The sequence below is a fragment of the Chiloscyllium plagiosum genome, chromosome 17, assembly GCF_004010195.1.
Source record: "Chiloscyllium plagiosum isolate BGI_BamShark_2017 chromosome 17, ASM401019v2, whole genome shotgun sequence".
Classification (NCBI taxonomy): Eukaryota; Metazoa; Chordata; class Chondrichthyes; order Orectolobiformes; family Hemiscylliidae; genus Chiloscyllium; species Chiloscyllium plagiosum.
Genome location: NC_057726.1, coordinates 11,676,868 through 11,696,688, shown reverse-complemented (window position 1 = coordinate 11,696,688; position 19,821 = coordinate 11,676,868). Strand labels below are relative to the sequence as shown.

Below are 19,821 nucleotides of genomic sequence, written 5' to 3'. Positions count from 1 at the left end.
ATGGTTGTAATGCTTGCAAGACACGAATATTCTTTCACATTAATGCAACAACACAATCCATTTATTATTTAAATACGTGCTTCTCAAATATGCTCAGACTGAGGTACTCACTCGGTGTGAACCAGTACACTACTTACCGTACAGGATGTATGTTCCAAGTGGTTTCAAGAGCCCAAGACCCTTCCCAGTATTTTCACCACACAGGCAATCCAGGACAATGTCGACTCCATCGGGAGAAATTCTATAGCAGAACCACAAATAGACCTTACTACAGAACCAATGTTTGGACCGAGACTTCTATAGAATTTATCTTGGATTAAGAGGCCATTTCCACCAACTGCTCCATATCAATGTTCTATCACAAACTCCACGGGCTTAATGTTACAAAAATACAAAACAGTCTCAGGTTTCTTACTGTGCCATCAGTAATGTTCTCAAAGTCACTGCACATACATTGACAACTGGTAACACCAGCCATCACAGAGAAACTGGAGTTCTATCATCCAACTCAATCATGAAGTGATTGCTGGGCCTCTTGCTGAGATATTTGTATCATCGATAGTCACAGGTGAGGTGCCGGAGGACGAGAGGTTGGCAAACAGTGATGCCACTGTTTAAGAAAAGCGGTAAAGACAAGCCAGGGAACTATAGCAGGTTGGGAGAAAGGATACTCAGTTATTTTAATCTGAATTAAAGTAGTATTTAGCAGGACCCATGTTTATAGATTGAGTGAATTTCTGTCCCAGGGAAATCGCACAAAAATAAGGGAAAATGTGGCAAAGATTCAGCTTGTGGAGGAGAATATGTGCAGAAAGAAACGCAGGTAATATTTTCTTTTTCTGCCTTTTATCATAAGACTGACTGCATATTTGTTTAAATTGCAGCAAGCGATTTTCAGCTCGTGTCATGTTATTAAATTTCCCGAAAACCCACGCAAGTCATTAAAGCAAATTAAACTTCCAAAAATTAACGGTATATTACTAGATCAAAGTGAGATGACAGAGGGTGGTGCTGGACGGTTGTTTTTCAGACTGGAGTCCCGTGACCAGTTGGGTGCTACAAGGATCGGTGCTAGGTCCTCTACCTTTTATCATTTCATTGGAGGTGTAGTGGACAGCGAAGAGAGTTACCACAGATTAGAACAGGATCTTGACCAGTTCGACTAATTGGCTGAGAAGTGGCAGATGGAGTTGAATTCAGATAAATGTGAGGTGCTGCATTTTGGGAAAGCAAATCATAACAGGACTTCCATACTTAATGGTAATGTCCGAGGGAGTGTTGCTGAACAGAGAGACCTTGGAGTGCAGGTTCATGGAATTCTGATATTTGAAATTTAACTTAAAAGTGGAGTCACAGGTAGATAGGATAGTGAAGAATGCTTTTGATATGCTTTCCTTTATTGGTCAGAGTATTGAGTACAGGAATTGGGAGGTCATGTTGCGGCTGTACAGGACATTGGTTAGGCCACTGTTGGAATATTGTTTGCAATCTTGGTCTCCTAATTATCAAAAAGATGTTGTGAAACTTGAAAGGCTTCAGAAAAGATTTACAAGGATGTTGCCAGGGTTGGAGGATTTGAGCTACACGGAGAGGCTGAACAGGCTGGGGCTGTTTTTCCTGGCGCATCGGAGGCTGAGGGGTGACCTTACAAGATTATGAGGGACATAGATAGGATAAATAGGCAAAGTCTTTTCCCTGGGATCGGGGAGTCCAGAACGAGAGGGCACAGGTTTAGGGTGAGAGGGGAAAGATATAAGAGACCTAAGGGGCAACTTTTTCATGCAGAGGGTGGTACATGTATGGAATGAGCTGCCAGAGGATGTGGTGGAGGCTGGTACAACTGCAACATTTAAGAGGCATTTGGATGGGTACATGAATAGGAAGGGTTTGGAGGGATATGGGCCGGGTGCTGGCAGGTGGGACTAGATTGGGTTGGGATACCTGGTCGGCATAGACAGGTTGGACCGAAGGGTCTGTTTCCATGCTGTGCATCACTATGACTCTATGACTCTATGTCCCTCCATGGGATTCCTGTTGTTACATAGTTCATGTATAAACATGTTTATTCACACCCTGCCACTCTCTTCAAAATTCACAAGGTGGACAGTGGCAGCAGGGTGTACAATACATAAAATGCACTGTTACAATTTCAAAAAGCTCCTCTGACAGCACTACTCAAACCAGCCACCTCCACCGTCTCACAGAACAAGGTTAACAGATGTATGGAAACTAACTGCAAGTCCCCTTCCAAGTGCAATACCATCCTGACTTGGAATTATACGGAGTGTTTCTTCACTGTCGCTGGGTCAAAATCCTGGAATGAGTTCCCTAACAACACTGTGGGTGTCTAATGAGAGCAGTTGTTCAAAAAGGCAACTCACCAACACCTTCTCAAGGACAATGAGGAACTGGCAATAAAATAATTATACAGCCTGTCCAAGTGGGACAGCATGGTGGCTCAGTGGTTAGCACTGCTGCCTCACAGTGCCAGGGACCTGAGCACGATTCCATTTCTGGGCAACTGTCCGTGTGGAGTTTGCACATTCTCCCCTTTTCGATATGGGTTCCTCCTACAGTCCAAAGTAGGTGGATTACCCATGGAAAATGCAATGTTAGAAGGTGGGTCCGGGTGGGATGTTTGTTCAAGGACTAATGTGGACTCAATGGGCTGAATAGCCTGCTTCCACACTATATAATCCTGGATTCATCCCCTGAGGTAGAAAACCTGTTTTGGTAAGGTTTATCATCAACAATGATGTGGAGGTTCTGGGGGTGGACTGGGATGATCCTGCCCCACTAGTTACCTGAAGGAGCAGCGCTCTGAAAGCTAATAAATCCATTGGACTATAACCTGGTGTTGTGTGATTTTAAACTTTATCATAAACAAAGCAGATTAACAGATTTATTTCAGCCTGCAGAAAGGCTAATGGGCTTTTGGGCATCATAAAAATGACTGAATCTTCTTGAAAGAAGAACTTGTACCTCTGAATACCACAGTTTAATGTAGCCGATAGGGGTGTGACCGAAAAGAAGTCCACTGCACCTACATTTATGAAAGCTCACAGCATTACTGCTATTCAGGCAGGTAGCTGGACAGCAGTGGGGCATAAGGACCATAGATGCAGAAATCATACTCTCTCCAAACCACTGCCAAGATTCGTTGGGTAATCGGAGGCATTGGGCTGCTGCTGGTAATATACCCACCCGAGGCCTACAATCACAAAGATTCCCAGGTGAGTGATAATGGGACGTTGGGTCACATGAGACACAGGGAGGCGGAGTTAGCACCGAGGGCAGGGGCTGGTTTTCAGTAGCTCTGCCTTCTTGACTCCGCGTCCCTCAAACATGGAATGAAAGTAAGGGCAGCCAGCCCCACTGAAGGATTTGCTTTTCAGGCTTCTTGCACAGTGCAGCCTCTCCCCCTCTGCTTATGGTGGAATGAGTGCCTGAAGCAGGCTTTAACTGGGCCTTCCTATCCTGGACATAACTTGGAGGAAAGCGGTCCTCAAGCATCACCCGCTTGTCCAAATTGAATGCATTCCCCAACAACAAATCTGCCTTGATGTGGGGGCATTAAATTCTGGCTTTAATATTAGAGAAAACTGCCTTGCTTTACTCCATTGGGAAAGATCCTTCATTCAGTGCCAGATAAGCTGCTGGAAGGTAATTCTCTTTTACAGCAATGGAAGGAACTCATTCAGCTCTTGAGACTGTTCTGACCCTCAGCTGAGACATAGCCAATTTGAATCTTCATCTTACATTAATTCCAGCTTACAGCCATGGACTGGGGAAGGTTAATGTAAATAGACAGTGAGGTCTACATGATATGGTTCTATTCACGAGAAGAATCACAAGCTTAGCAAGGGCTTCACAATGTCTACACTCAGTAGTGTGTTGCAAATCAGAACTCTGAAAACATGGATCCTGATTAAAGATCCCACACAATGAGGTATAATCCTCCCAAATACCTCCTGTCCTATTAACCATGAGGCTGTTAAACTTAGAAGTGCCCTTCCTTTGTGTTCTACAGTGTTAATGAAACGACTCCAAAACACTTGAAGTTCCTTCAGTTACTCCTGGGATGTGGGCACAGCTCAAAAGACTGATCTACAATTGCCTGGGAAGATGGAAGATTTTCCTTGATTGCTTGCAAAAGCTTAATGCCACAATGTCTTTGTCCAATTTGTCAATATATCCTCTAACTCACCTTGTACAATTCTGTGCAGATCTGCTCATAAAATATTAAACAACTTATAAATATATGAATTTCCTGTAAGTATATCAGATGCATTCAGTAATATTTCTTCAATTATCCTCTTCTACCAGACATTTTTAGTTTGGCTAATGCAGTGCTATCAATATTACTAATGCTTAGTTGAATCATCTATCTTTGGTCTCTACAGTAGACAGTATTGTTGCCTACCTCTTGCCAAGTAGCATAGAACATAGAACATTACAGCGCAGTACGGGCCCTTCGACCCTCGATGTTGCGCCGACCTGTGAAATCAATCTGAAGCCCATCTAACCTACACCATTAAGTTCTCGTCCATATGTCTATCCAATAACCATTTAAATGTCCTGAAAGTTGGTGAGTCTACTACTGTTGCAGGCAGTGCGTTCCATGCCCCTACTACTCTCCGATTAAAGAAACTACCTCTGACATCTGTCCTATATCTATCACCCCTCAATTTAAGTTATATCCCCTCGTGCTAGCCATCACCATCCAAGGAAAAAGGCTCTCACTGTCCAACCTATCTAACCCTCTGATTATCTTACATGTCTCTATTAAGTCACCCGTCAACCTTCTCTCTAACAAAAACAGCCTCATGTCCCTCAGCCTTTCCTCATAAGACCCTCCCTCCATACCAGGCAACATCCTGGTAAATCTCCTCTGAACCCTTTCCAAAGCTTCCACATCCTTCCTATAATGCGGTGACCAGAACTGTACACAATACTCCAAGTGCAGCAGCACCAGAGTTTTGTCCAGCTGCAGCATGACCTCATGGTTCCAAATCCAATCCTTCTACCAATAAAAGCTAACACATCGTATGTCTCCTTAATAACCCTATCAACCTGGGTGACAACTTTCAAGGATCTATGTACCTGGACATCGAATACCCTCTGCTCATCTATACTACCAAGAATCTCACCATTAGCCCAGTACTCTGCATTCCTGTTACTCCTTCCAAAGTGAGTCGCCTCACACTTTTCCACATTAAACTCCATTTGCCACCTCTCAGCCCAGCTCTGCAGCTTATCTATGTCTCTCTGTAACCTGCAACATCTTTCAGCATATCCACAACTCTACCGACGTTAGTCTCATCCGCAAATTTACTAACTCATCCTTCTATACCCTCATCCAGGTCATTTATAAAAATGACAAACAGCAGAGGACTCGAAACAGATCCTTGTGATACCCCACTCGTAACTGAACTCCAGGATGAATAAGACCCATCAACCACCACCCTCTGTCTTCTTTCAGATAGCCAATTTATGATCCAGACAGCTAAATCACCCACAATCCCATGCTTCTGTATTTTGTGCAATAGCATACCTTCAGGAACCTTATCAAATGCCTTATTGAAATCCACATACGCCACATCAACTGATTTACCCTCATCTACCTGTTTGGTCACCTTCTCAAAGAACTCAATAAGGTTTGTGTGGCATGACCTCTCCTCATGTTGACTACCCCTAATCAACTTATTCCTCTCTAGATGATTATAAATCCTATCTCCTATAATCCTTTCCAACACTTTACCCACAACCGAATTAAGGCTCGCTCGTTACCCGAGTTGTCTCTATTCCCCTTCTTGAACAAGGGAACATTCGCGATCCTCCAGGCTTCTGGTACTATTCCTGTAGACAATGACAACATAAAATCAAAAGATAGGGCTCATCAATCTCCTCACTGGCTTCCCAGAGAACCTTAGGATAAACCCCATCCGGCCCAGGGGACTTATCTATTTTCACACTTTCTAGAATTGCTAACAACTCCTCTTTGTGAACCTCAATCCTATCTAGACCAGTAGCCTCTATCTCAGTATTCTCCTCAACCACATTGTCTTTTTCTACATAACAGCAAAAGTAGGCCAAATGAGAACAAAAAATGAGGACCTGGGAAATTGGGTAAGTGGAGGGGAAGACTGTACTAAATGGGTGGTTGGAAAAATTGACCTGAGACAAAGCGTGTTGGGGCGAGGGACGAAAGGAAAGGGAAAGCTGAAGGGAAGTGATGAAACAAGATGCAAATTCTCCTAGTGCAGTAGGTAGCGACAATGGCTCTGAACCAGAGGTTAGAGTTTCAAGTTTGAGTTGCACTCATGTATTTGATGGGAACACAACGTGCATTCACAATGCAACAAAAAAGGTTGATTATCAGCCTTTATATCCTTCCAATGTGCTTGGCAGACAGTAAGAGTTTGAGAGTCTCCTGGCATGGTATGCTTAATGCAGAATGAATCCTGATGAAGAGCTTATGCCCAAAACGTTGACTCTTCTGCTCCTCGGATGCTGCCTGACTGGCTGTGCTTTTCCTGCATCACACTCTTTGACTCTCATCTCTAGCATCTGCAGTCCTCACTTTCTCCTGCAGAGTGACATCCCTGAAATATAGCTTCTGGTAACAGACCGGTGACCTGCTCCTGGAAGAACGAGCAAACATATGCATCTGCTATGTCTGCCTCTTGTGTCACGAGATATGGGAACCTTCTAAGTCTAGGTGAATGAAGAAAAAACAGGAAAACATACACTAAGGTAGGAACTTTCATCTGAGTGAAACACACAGTCTTCTTCAAACTTGCTGTGTGCATGTGTTTAGATACGGTGAATTAATCAGAGCTGGATTAACAAAGAGCAGGGTGAGTCAGGAAAACAGAGACACCAGGAAAGGCAAGAGGAAAGTGGGAGAGATTTAGAAAGGAAGGAAGGAGATATAGAAGCAGAAAGGAAAGAAGGGGGAAGGGAACTGAGAAGGAAGAGAAAGAACAGAGCACTAGAAGGAACAAAGTGAGAGAATAAAGGAGCTAAAGAATTAAAATAAGAGTAATTAAAGTTTTAAGGAAATTTGGCAGATTGGGCTTTAGGTATCCCATCATGTCTTGTTGCTATTAAAACAGTCACAAGAAATCTTGATACGTTCCAGTTACTCACTAATACTCATGAATATCATGAAGTATTTCCCTAATGATTATATTATGAATCAATTATCCAGTGTCTCTTTTTCATTTATTATTTAGCCAGCATAATGCTGACAAAGTGAGATTCTTTAATAAACACAAGATAATGTCCAATTTGAGACCACTTTTAAGCTGAGTTGAGAATGGTTCTGAAATTGCTTTAATTTGTTGCAGCAAAGTTTCTTAAAAGACATCGAATTAGCCTATCTGCCTTGATGAAAGTTTAAAACAAACATCCCTGAGGTGAAAGATATTGCAGCCCACAACCCTGGAACATCTGTTTTCCTGGTCGCTGCCGAGTGACTGGGATTTATTTTGTTCATTTATGGAGAACGTCCAAGTTTTCTTAAACAACATCTTTCAATCCGTTTGCTTGACAGTGGAAGCTCTGCCTTAAATACTCAAGGACGTGCTTCATTATTTGGCTGGTGTTTTTTTGGCTATCATTTGGTTGTTGGATGTTTGAAATAATGACATTTTAGGCTTGTAAAGGTTACAGCTCTTAGAAACATAGGAAAAAAGAACAGGAGTAGGCAATTCAGTCCTTCGAGCCTGTTCCACCATCCAATACAATCTAGGCCCATCATTCAAATCAGTACACTGTTGCCCCTTTTTCTCCATACCCCTTGATCCTTTGAGTCCCAAGAACTATATCTAACTCCATCCTGGAAGTATTCAACGTTTGGTCTCAATCGCTCTTAGTGGCAGGTATAAGAATTCCACAGTCTCATAACGTTTTGGGTGAAGAAATTTATCCTCATCTTAGTTCTAAATGGTCTATCTCACATTTTTACACTGTGACCCCTGGTTTGGGGCCCTCGGGTCATGAGGAACATCCTTCCTTTGTTTACTATCTAGTCCTACTGGAATTTTATACATTTAGTAAAAACTTCCCATGCTGAATGACAACTGCTTAGGTCAATGTCATATGACACAGTCAGTCACTCTTCAATGTGGCTGTGAATGTTGCCCACTGAAACATTTACACATACAATGCCATACATCCTGGGGATTACCATTGACCAGAAACTCAAATGGACTCACCACAATAACACAGTGGCTACAAGAGCAAGTCAAGGGCTCAGAATACTCTGGGAAGTTATTCACGTCCAAAATTCCCAGAGCCTGTCCATCATTTACAAGGCACAAGTCAGGGGTGTGATGGAATACTTCCCACTTGGCTGGATGGAGCAGCTCCAACAATAAGAAGCTTGACACCATCCAGGACAACGTAGCCCACTTGATTGGCAGCACATCCACAAGCAACCATTCCCTCCACCACCAATTCTCTGTAGCAGCAGTGCATACTATATACAAGATGCACTGCAAAAATCCTTAGACTGTGCTTTCCAAACCCACGACTACTTCCATGTAGAAGGACAAGGGCAGCAAATGAATACAAACACCACCACCTGCAAGATCCCCCCAAGCCACTCACTATTCTGACTTGGAAATACATCACCATTCCTTCATTGCTGCTGGGTCAAAGTTCTGGAATTCCCTCCCTAGAGGCATTGTGGGTCAACCTGGACTGCAGCGGTTCAAGATGGCAGTTCAACACCACCTTCTCAAGGGCAACTAGGGACGGACAATAAATGCTGGCCCAGCCAGTGTCACCCACATCCCATAAGAGAATTTTTTAAAAAGCCACAAGTGGTTCCTGGCTAATTAGTTCCTTCGATCCTTATTGACAATACACAATATACAACAGGTCTGGACATCTGCTGCAGGGTTCGCCTCTATGAACTGTGGATGCTGGAAACCTGAAGTAAAAACAGAAGTTGCTGGCAAATCTCAGCAGGTCTGGCAGCATCCATAGAGAGAAATCAGAGTTAATGCTTTGGTCCAGCAAAGAAAGATGCTGGAGAAGTATCACTGGACCCAAAATGTTAACTGTGATTTCTCTCCACAGATGCTGCCAGTCCTATTATATATAAAATCCCTACAGTGTGAAAGCAGGCCCTTGGCCCAACAAGTCTACACCGACCCTCCGAAGAGAAACCCACCCAGACTCTATTGCTCTACATTTACTGCTGACTAATACACCTAACCTACACATCCCTCAACACTATGAGCAATTTAGCATGGCCCCTTTGGATTAGGGGAGGAAACCAAAGCAGCCGGAGGAAACCCACGGAGACAGAGTGAGAATGTACACACTACATACAGACAGTTGACTGAAGCTGGAATTGAACCCAGGTCTCTGGCACTGTGAGGCAGCAGTGCTAACCACTGAGCTACCATGCTGCCCCAATCTCCTGCTGAGATTTGCCAGCAGTTTCTGCTTTTGTTTCTTCTTCATGGGGTGAGGCTAGGTATGGATTGGATATTTGCAAAGACCTCTAAGTTCACCTCAACTCTAACACATTTCTACAAGATGGGGTTTATCAGAAAATTTGGGAACCCCTTTAATATTCCTGGCAGAAGCGAATCCGATGGAATATGAAAGTAGCTATGGAATATTAAAGGGGCAGAAGCACCCTGATGATTGGAGGCAATGTTCCACTGAAAGCCTTGCTCGAGACCACAACAGGTCACTGTTGGATAGCAGGTAATGGGGGTGGGCAGGATGTACTGTGAACAGGCCTTTTACTACATATAGGAGAAAGTGAGGACTGCAGATGCTGGAGATCAGGGTATCATGGGGTGGTCAGGTTGTTTCATGGAACGTTTCAGAGTACATCTCCAGGACACACGCATGAAACACATAGCTGAATACTTTAACTACACCCCCACTCCGCCAAAGACATGCAAGTCCTGGGCCTCCTCCACGTCAAACCCTAACCACCTGACACCTGGAGGAAGAACGCCTCATCTTCCACCTTGGGACCTTCCAGCCACACGGGATCAATGTGGATCTCACCAGTTTCCTCATTTCCCCTCCCCCCCACCTTATCCCAGATCCAACTTTCCAACTTGCTACCATCCTCATGACCCGTCCTACCTGTCAATCTGCTTTCCTACTTATCCGCTCCACCCTCCTCTCCAACCTAGCACCTTCACCCCCAACTTCATCTACCTATCGCATTCTCAGATACTTTCTCCCCAGCCCCACCCCCCTCCTATTTATCTCTCAGCCCCCTTGGGCCACAAGCTTCATTCCTGATGAAGAGATTATGCTTGAAACATCAATTTTCCTGCTCCTCGGATGCAGCCTGACAGGTTGTGCTTATCCGGAACCACACTCCTCAACTTTTATTATGTATCTCAAGCTGTCATCATCTGTGGTCCAGGGAATGTCATTGACACAGGGACAGCCATCACCGTTGCCAGGGTGGCACAGTGGCTCAGTGGTTAGCACTATTGCCTCACAGTGCCAGGGACCCGGGTTTGATTCCCACCTTGGGCAACTGTCTGTGTGGAGTTTGCATGTTCTCCCGATGTCTGCGTGGATTTCCTCCGGGTGCTCCGGTTTCCTCCCACAATCCAAAGATGTACAGGCCAGGTGAATTGGCCATGCTATATTGCCCATAGTGTTATATGCATTAATCAGAGGTAAATATTGGGTAGGGGTCTGGGTGGGTTAATCTTTCGAGGGTTGGTATGGACTTGTTGGGCCAAAGGGCCTGTTTCCATACTGTAGGGAATCTAATCTTTTACATGTGTCAGACGAAGAATGAGCTCCCAGTGATGATGGGGTAGGGAACTGAGGCCAGGGGCTAACCTCACCGTGCCTCATTGTCCTGGAATCTTCAGCTACTTTGAGATTCAACCAAGGGATGATCTCAGTAGAGGGCTTCAAGATTATAAAAGGATTTGATAACGTAGACAAAAAGAATTTTTCACCAAAATAAGTATGATAGGTGACTGATCCATTGGGAATTCACGAGAAACATCTCTATCAGAGAGTCATGAGAATGAATCAAAGAGTAGTCATAGCAAACAGCAGAAGTGTATTTAATGAGAAGCTACGTAAGTGCAGGAAGGAAAAGATTTGAAGAATATGTCAATGTGGTCAGGTGAAGAAAGGTAGAAGGAAGTGTAGACTTGTGACAGTGTTGTTGGGCCAAATGGTTGGCATCTGAGTTGCAAGTACTTTGCTAGCCAGAAGGGATGGGTTAGGGAGGGTGAGATGGGAAACAAATAAGATTGCTCATGGAAAAGAGAATAAGGAAGGGGTCGAGTAAGAAAATTGAGAGGACAGGAGTAGAGGGAACGGAGCATTAGGTGGTGCAAAGCAGACAGAGTTCCAGGAAAGAAGGGAGTTCTGGGCACTTGAGTCAGTGGAGGAGAGGACATTACTAAATGAGAAATTGGAAATGTTGACATGGGACAAAGCAGGATGGGATAAAGTACCAAAGGAAAAAGGAAACCAGAGCGAAGTGAAGAACTTTGCTGTGGAAACAAAATAAAAGTTGTTATAGTGCAATGGGTAGTGTCAATATCTCTGAGCTAGAAGTTTGTTCATTTATTATATTTTATTTGCATGTTAAGCACCAGTAATATTTGTTCTCGAAACTGTGAATCCAGCTAGATCAGACATTTTGTAACCTTAATGGCAATCTGAGCTTCCAAACTCATAATCTCACTAATACCAACGTCCACCTCCTTTGTAAACTGACTCTATTCCTGCCCCAGTCTATCTTCTGCTGGAATCTCACTCAGCCTTTGTCACAAACAAACTCAATAATTTCAATGACCTGCTGGCCATCCTCCCCCATCATTAGCTCATCCAGATCCCTTAACCCAATGTCATAACCCAAAACAACGACCTCACCCAGCATCCCCATGATTGAACAAAGAACAATACAGCACAGGAAAAGGCCTTTCAGACCTCCAAGCCTGTGGGTGACACATTTTGCCTTCCATTTTAAAAACTGTGTTAATTTACAGGATTCAGATCCCTCTATTCCCTTCCTATTCATATATTCGCCCAGGTGCTTCTTGAATGCTGGTATTGTGTCTGCTTCCACCACCACCTCTGGTAGCACATTCCAGCCACTCACTACCCTTTATGTGGAAAAACCTGCCTCGGACATCTCTTGATTCACCAATGCCAAATGTAAAATTTTTATCTTCATGTTGTTTACAGCTTTCCATGGCCTCATCCAATAGAACATCTCCTCCAATCCTAGAAACCTCAAAGATGACTTTATTCCTCCAACTTGGTCCTCTTGGGGACTACAGATTCCCTTTGTTTCACTATTGGTGGTCAAACCTTTGGCTGTCTAGGTCCCATATTATAAAGTCCCATCTTTAAAACATGGATCAGCGTTTTTTACTTGCTCACTTCTAATATCTTTTTCCTTCTTTTGAGCTGCATCCGACAACACTTCAGGGAAGTACCTAGGGACATTATAGTTGCAAATAAATTCAAGTAACTGTTGTTGCTATTGTTGACATTATTATTGAAAAATCCCAAAGTATTCCTCACAGAGAAATGGATGTCAAGACAGTAAGATTTGGAGAGGTGATTCAAAACTTGATTGAAAACTTGGACTTCAAGTTTCCAGCTTTTTATCTTTTCCTCTCAACCTCTCCAAAATCCCAACTGTGAATGCCATGGGAACATCGAGATTGGGGCGGGGTAGGCCATTCAGCCCTTCAAGCATGCTCACCATTCAATGCAATCATGGCTGATCATCCAACTCATTGCCCAGTTCCTGCTTTTTCCCCAAAACACTTTGAATCCTTTAGCCCTGAAAACTATATTTAACACTTTCTTGAAAACATTTAATGTTTTGGCCTTGACCAGTTGCAGAGAATTCCCGAGGTTCACTATTCTTTGCGTGAAGAAATTTCCCCTCATCTCATCTAGGAACACTTAGGAGGCAGCGATCATAATACAGTAGAGTTCAGTCTGCAGTTTGAAAGAGAAAAGGCAAAATTGGATGTAAATAAAGGTAATTACAGGGGCATGAGAGAGGAACTGACGAAAATCGACTGGAAGCAGAGCCCAGTGAGGAAGACAGTAGAGCAACAATGGCAGGAGTTTCTGGGTCGAACTGAGGACACAATACAGAGGTTCATCCCAACGAAAAGATAGATTATCCAGGGAGGGATTAGACAGCCATGGCTGACAAAAGAAGTCAGGAAATGTATCAAAAAAAAAAGAGCCTATAAAGTGGCCAAGAGCACTGGGAAATCAGAAGATTGGGAAGACTACAAAAACAAACAGAGGATAATAAAGAGAGAAATAAGGAAGGAGAGGATCAAGTATGAAGGTCAGCTAGCCAGTCATATTAGAAATGATAGTAAAAGTTTATTTTAATACATAAGAAACAAATGAGAGGCAAAAATAGAAATTGGGCCACTCCAAATTGATACTGTAAGGTTAGTGCTGGGAGATTAGGAAATAGCTGAAGAACTTAATAAGTACTTTGTGTCAGTCTTCACAGTGGAAGACGTGAGTAGTCTCCCAACAATTAAGAAGAATCAGGGGGCAGAGTTGAGTACGGTAGCCATTACAAAAGAGAAAGTGCTCGAAAAGCTAAAAGGTCTAAAAAGATCAATAAATCTCCTGGCCCTGATGGGCTACATTCTAGAATTCTGAGGGAAGAGGCTGAGGTTGATTTGCAGATTGAGTCCGTGATTAAGAAAATAAATATAACGTTGTCATTTATCTCTAGAGGGTTGGAATATAAAAGTAGGGACATGCTTCTGAGACTTTATAAAGCTCTAATTAGGTCCCATTTAGAATACTGTGTCCAGTTTTGGGCCCCACACCTCAGGAAGGACATAGTGGCACTGGAGTGTGTCCAGCAGAGATTCACACAGATGATCCCTGGAATGGTAGGTCAAACAATATGATGAACGGCTGAGGATCCTGGGATTGTATTCATTAGAGTTTAGAAGGGTGAGGGGAGATCTAATAGAAACTTAGAAGATAATGCATGGCTTAAAAAGGGTGGACGCTGGGAAGTTGTTTCTGTTAGGTGGGGAGACAAGGAGCCATGGGCACAGCCTTAAAATTAGAGGGGTCAATTTAGAATGGAAATGAGCAGACATTTCTTCAGCCAGAGAGTGGTGGGCCTGTGGAATTCATTGCCGTGGAGCACAGTGGAAGCCAGGACATTGGGTGTCTTCAAGGCAGAGATTGATAATTCCTTATGAGATCACAAATTTAAGGGCTACGGGGAGAGATCAGATAAATGGAATTGAAATGCCCATCAGCCACGATTAAATGGCGGAGGGACTCGATGGGCTGAATGGCCTTGCTTCCACTCCTCTGTCTTATGGTCTTATTCCTTCATTGTTCTTTCTCTCTTCCATCTCCCCCCTCCCCACCCACTCAATACTACAAACAGTTCTTCTGTAACACAATGGTTTTGTTCTTGTGCAACCCCACATTATAGAAGAATTGTGCTTTAGAAACAGCGCTTAAAGTGTTGGTGATATAATTGCATTAAATCAACACACAGTTTAAAAGTTCACATTTTAGGAACATTGCCCCAGTTTGTCAATTGCGTTACAGCGAATTTACATAAACAAAATGCATTTATAGCAGAACGACCTGTATTCTCTGTTACATTTATGTCTTCTATCCCACTCTCGTTGTATTATTTCTCTTTAATCCCTTTGCCAGTTGCCTCTTCAATCAACCACGTTACTAGATCCCTCTGGCAAATTTCTACTTCTTACAAATAGATTGAAATATAGTTTGTATCCTTGGGAACTTGCATGCAGATCAAAATTCAACATTTCTGGCATGTTGCAGCATCACCTCAAAGATTTACAGACAGTCTCCAATCAAAGCAATGCAGAGATTCCCAGCTTATCTTCAAAGTAACTGAGTGCAAAACATGCCACAGACACAGATGACTGGATGATAGTACTGTTAAGGTGCAGGGGTTGATGCAAGTGAAGAGTTACCCAGGGAACAACTGATTGCAATATTTGGAATGAATGCATTCCTCAGAGCTTGCTTTGATATGTTCAATCGTTTACATTGAATTTTCTTCCACCCATATTCTCGGATTGCTTTTTTCATCAGCATAGTTACAACGCTGGAGTATTCCCATCAGAATTTTATTGAACTATTTTTCCCTTTCAAGTTGACTTCTTTAGCAAGTGAAACTACAACAGCAAATCTGTGAATTTACTGGAAGTATATTGGGCCGGATATTGCATGAGGAATGCTGGTGAAATCAACAAAACTGCTGCGTTGCAGTAAATCAAACTGTAAATATTTGTAACAAAAACAGAAATTGCTGGAAAAACTCAGCAGGTCTGACTGCATGTGTTCTGAAGCAAGGTCTCTGGACCTGAAACGCTTCTCTTGAGAGAGAGACACTGCAAGGTCTGCTGAGTTACTGCAGCAATTTGTGTTTTTGTTTCAGATTTCTAGCATCCACAGTTCTTCGGGTTTTTCTTTCGTTCAGTAAATATTTATGTCAGCTGAAATCCAGAAACCAATGTCTGAGATATCCTACTCCCCTAAAGGATACTATGCTGACTTCCACCAATTAGCTCACCGTCAAAATGAATACAGTGGAATTAATTAGTCCCATCTCTTTGCATTAAAAACAGCCACAAAGTTGTGGCATTTTTAACTCGGGATAAAAATTGTGCGGGGTATGGAAAAAGAGGCTTCTCCACTACATTCTGCCAATTCTGAAAGTCTGCCACAAACAAAAACAGAAATTGCTGGAGAAACTCGGTCGGCCTGGCAGCATCTGTGGAGAGAAAGCAGAATTAATATTTCGCGTTCAGTAACAGAAGATTACTGGACTTAAAGCATTAACTGTGTTTCTCTCTCCTCAGATGGTGCCAGACCCACTGAGTTTCTCCAACACTTTCTGTTTTCATTTCAAATTTCCAGCATCCACAGTTCTTTGTTTTATTTCAGTCTGAAACCTGGTCTTGGATTTCTAAATCAAACAATAAATCTACTATAAGAAAGATGTAGTTAAATTTTAAAAGGTGCAGGAAAGATTTACAAGAATGTTGCCAGGGTTGGATGGTTTGAGCTAGAGGGAGAGGCTGAGTAGGCTGGGGCTATTTTCCCTGGAGCATCAGAGGCTAAGGGGTGGTTTTATAAAGGTTTATACAATCATGAAGGGCATCAATAGGATAAAAAGACAAGGTTTTTTTTCCCCAAGGATAGGGGAGCCCAAAACAAGAAAGCATATGTTTATGGTGAGAGGAAAAAAATATAGGACCTTTAAACGTAGAGGGTGGTGTGTGTAATGGAATGAGCTGCCAGAAGAAGTGGTAAGCTGGTACAATTACAACATTTAAAAGGCATCTGGATGGGTATATGAATAGGAAGGGTTTCGAACAATATGGGCCAAATGCTGGCAAATGCGATTAGATTAATTTAGGATATCTGGTCAGCATGGATGAATTGAACCGAAGGGTTTGCTTCTGTGCTGTATATCTCTAGGACTCTAAATCCTATTCTCTAGCAAATGTCAATTCTTAACTCAAATGAACACAGAAACTCATCCCAAGAATATCACTCATAAAGAGTGTACAGAAAACAAAGAATGCTGGAAATCACAGTGGGTCAGGCAGTATCCTTGGAGAGACAGCAAGCTAACGTTTCAAGTCCAGATGACTCTTCATCAGAGCTGAAGTGAAGTGTGGAGGGGTCAGCATTTATGTAATGGTGGTGATGTGGGGGGTTGGAATTCTTGGGGAGAAAGGATATTGATAGAGTGGATTAAGTGATTGAAATGTGAGAATGGCAGAACAAGAGTGTGTACAGGTTAGAAATAAAAGCTTCATTATCTTCCTCTCTCCACTTACTGTGTCAAAATGTAAATGTTTTGATTGATTAGCTCATATGTAGGATATGTGGCACAGAGAAAGGCCATTTTGCCCAAATATTCCATGTTGGTTTTTATGTCCCGCTCTTGTCTCCAGCCTCATCTATCAGAATAACTCTTCATCCCCATCCTTCCTTCTACACTTACCTAATTACACCTTAAACATCCAGAAACCCTTTGTGTTCACTGTCAGACAAACATAAGCCCCAGATGAAACATGATCGAAGCCAGTGTGCACTTCTTCAGTTCAACGGTCATCTTAGTCCCTTCTATTGCCTGAAAAATCAGACTTGACAATAATTTTTTAAAAATTGCTCATGGGATATGGGCATCACTGGCTTGGCCAGCATTTACTGCCCATCCCTAATTGCCAAGAGGGCACTTAAAAGTCAACGACATCACTGTGGGTCTGAAATCACATGGAGACCAGACCAGGTAAAGGTGGCAGATTTCTTTCTCTAAAGAACATTAGTGAGTCAGATGGATTTTTAATGATAGTTGGCGGTGATTGTGTAGTCACCATTAGATCCCAGATTTTTACTAACTTTCATAGTGCAATGCAAGCCCTTGAATCCACAGTTTTAGCCTGAGGTTCTGAATTGCCTGTCCTCTGATATTACCACAATGCCACCACTATGAAAGGAGTAGAGTTCTCTCCTGTTGCTGAGAGTCCAGTGCTAATCATTCAAGCTCCTTACCTTGGTCTGTCTTACCTTTTCACATCCTGCACATAATCTGCATTCCGGTCAATGAGATGAGTGATGGAATCCTTGATAGCTTCGTGCTTAAAGGAGGAGGCTGTTCCAAACACAGTCACATCTGGAATAGTGGAGCAAAGCTGAGCAACAGCCTGGCCCTGCAGTAATCACAATTAAACCAGGTCTCAGCTTCAACATCTGACAGTGGCTTAACAAATAGATGTACAGACACTTTCAAAGAAATGAATTTACCCCAGGAGAGGAGTTCAGTAATTAGCTGCCACCCACATCCCACAGATTAGTGACAGGACATATTTTTAAAGTTTTAATTGGTACCCAATTACCATTCCTGAGCCGGAATGTGAATGCCTTGTTAGGAACTATATCCACTGCCTATCCTGGTGAACTAGCTCCAACACCAACTGTGCATGGAGGTCCATCAACGCAATGAAAGACACTCTTTGATTTGCATGAAACTTGTTGGTCTTTCAGAGCAAGGGGTTGACCCTGAGTGAATGTTTCAGACTGGCACATCCCAAGGTCTGGGTCTATGTACTGAGGGTCGCATTAAAACTTGGGGCAGCTAATGCCAAGAAACAGTGGGGAAAGACCACCATCTGAGCTCTTTCTGCGGAAGTTAAATGGGGGTCCATTCAGTTATCAGATCCTTCATCAATGCATGGAAATATAGTCTTGCACAATCAAGAAATGTCTTTGGTTTGTTTGACTGATAGAGTCAAACTCCAGTGTTTCATTGTTTTTGTCATGAGCTACTGTAAAGAACCGAACTACTTTAGTGACTTTGTACGTATGTATATTTTTTAAAGAATATTTGAAATAAAAAGAAATTATGCCCTACCCCAGTAACTTGAGCACAAAATCTGAGCTGACATTCCCAGTTCAGTACTGAGGGAATGCTGCACTGATGAAGGTGAGTTCTTCAAATCAGCTGTTAACCCAAATCCCTCTCAGGTGGCTACGGAAGGATCTACACCTCTGCTCTGAAGAAGCGCAGCAGTATGCTCCCCAGTTTTCAGCACAAAACGCATTCTTTAGCTGATTCATAAAACTAGATTATTCATCCAGGATCACACTGTGTTCCTGGGATCTTGCTCTGCTCAAAAAAACGTTACACCTGACATGTCAACAGCAACTACACTTCAGAAGTGACCTCACTGATATGCCAGCTTCACCCACATGTCTGCTCCCATAGATAAAGCATCTATGTCCGTTTGGCAGAGGGTGCTTTAATTGGTAGGTGTGAAAGGGAGGGTGGGGATGGAGAGTTACTCTGATAGATGAGACAGGAGACCCAAGCCGAACATAAAAACCAACATGGAATGCTTGGGCAAAGTGGCTTTTTTCTGTGCAATCCTAAGAGCTAATCGATCAAAACACTTGCAGTTTGACACATTACCTGTTCCTGCCCTCACAAGCGCATTAAGCAGAAATAACAAATTCTGTCCTTTCAGATGTTGACTGATCTGGCAAGAGTTTGCAGCTTGTCTTTTTCTCTCTCTCTCTATTTTTACTTTCTTGTTCCGTCATCCATACCCCTTTGATTTATCTTGAATATTGTTTGTTGTTCTGATCCACAACCTGAGCCAATTACTTTCAGCACAGGGGAAAATGTTCAATTACCTGAAAAGGTCAGTCTTTATACATCCTCATAAGCTGAACATATATATCAAAATAAAATAAAATCAGGGACATCCAACATTGTATATAAAAATGTTAACATATGGATGCTCTGTGCAAAGATAAGCATGGATCTGGGTTTTTCATTCCAGCACCATGAAGATCCATCAATTGGCTTAAGTGACCTTTGCCAGTGTTCATATTCCACATGAGGCTTCTCCCACTCCTCATCATCACATTATCTGCTGTAGGAGCTGAAAACAGGAGCATCACACTGCGAAACTCCTCACCACTCTCAGAAACACAGAATGGTTACAGCCATTTGGTCTGTCTTTTCTGTACTGGCATGAGCAGTTCTCCAAGTCCTCCTCCCTGTAATCCTGCACATTCTTCCTTTACTGCCTCTACTGGCGGCACGGTGGCACGGTGGGCAGCACAGTGGCACAGTGGTTAGCACTGCTGCCTCACAGCGCCAGAGACCCGGGTTCAATTCCCGACTCAGGCGACTGACTGTGTGGAGTTTGCACATTCTCCCCGTGTCGGCGTGGGTTTCCTCCGGGTCCTCCGGTTTCCTCCCACAGTCCAAAGATGTGCAGG

General features: G+C 43.0%; 1 protein-coding gene across 1 annotated transcript in view; it reads right to left on the bottom strand.

Annotated features, from left to right (window-relative positions):
* Window positions 1–19,821, bottom strand: part of LOC122558222 (synaptic vesicle membrane protein VAT-1 homolog-like) — a 194,980-nt gene that overhangs the window by 118,338 nt on the left and 56,821 nt on the right. The window contains exons 4-5 of the mRNA XM_043706556.1: window positions 17,602–17,744; window positions 138–241 (exon numbers count right to left, since the gene is read on the bottom strand). Coding sequence (XP_043562491.1) covers window positions 138–241; window positions 17,602–17,744 — 247 coding nt within the window. The remainder of the gene's footprint in view (window positions 1–137; window positions 242–17,601; window positions 17,745–19,821) is intronic.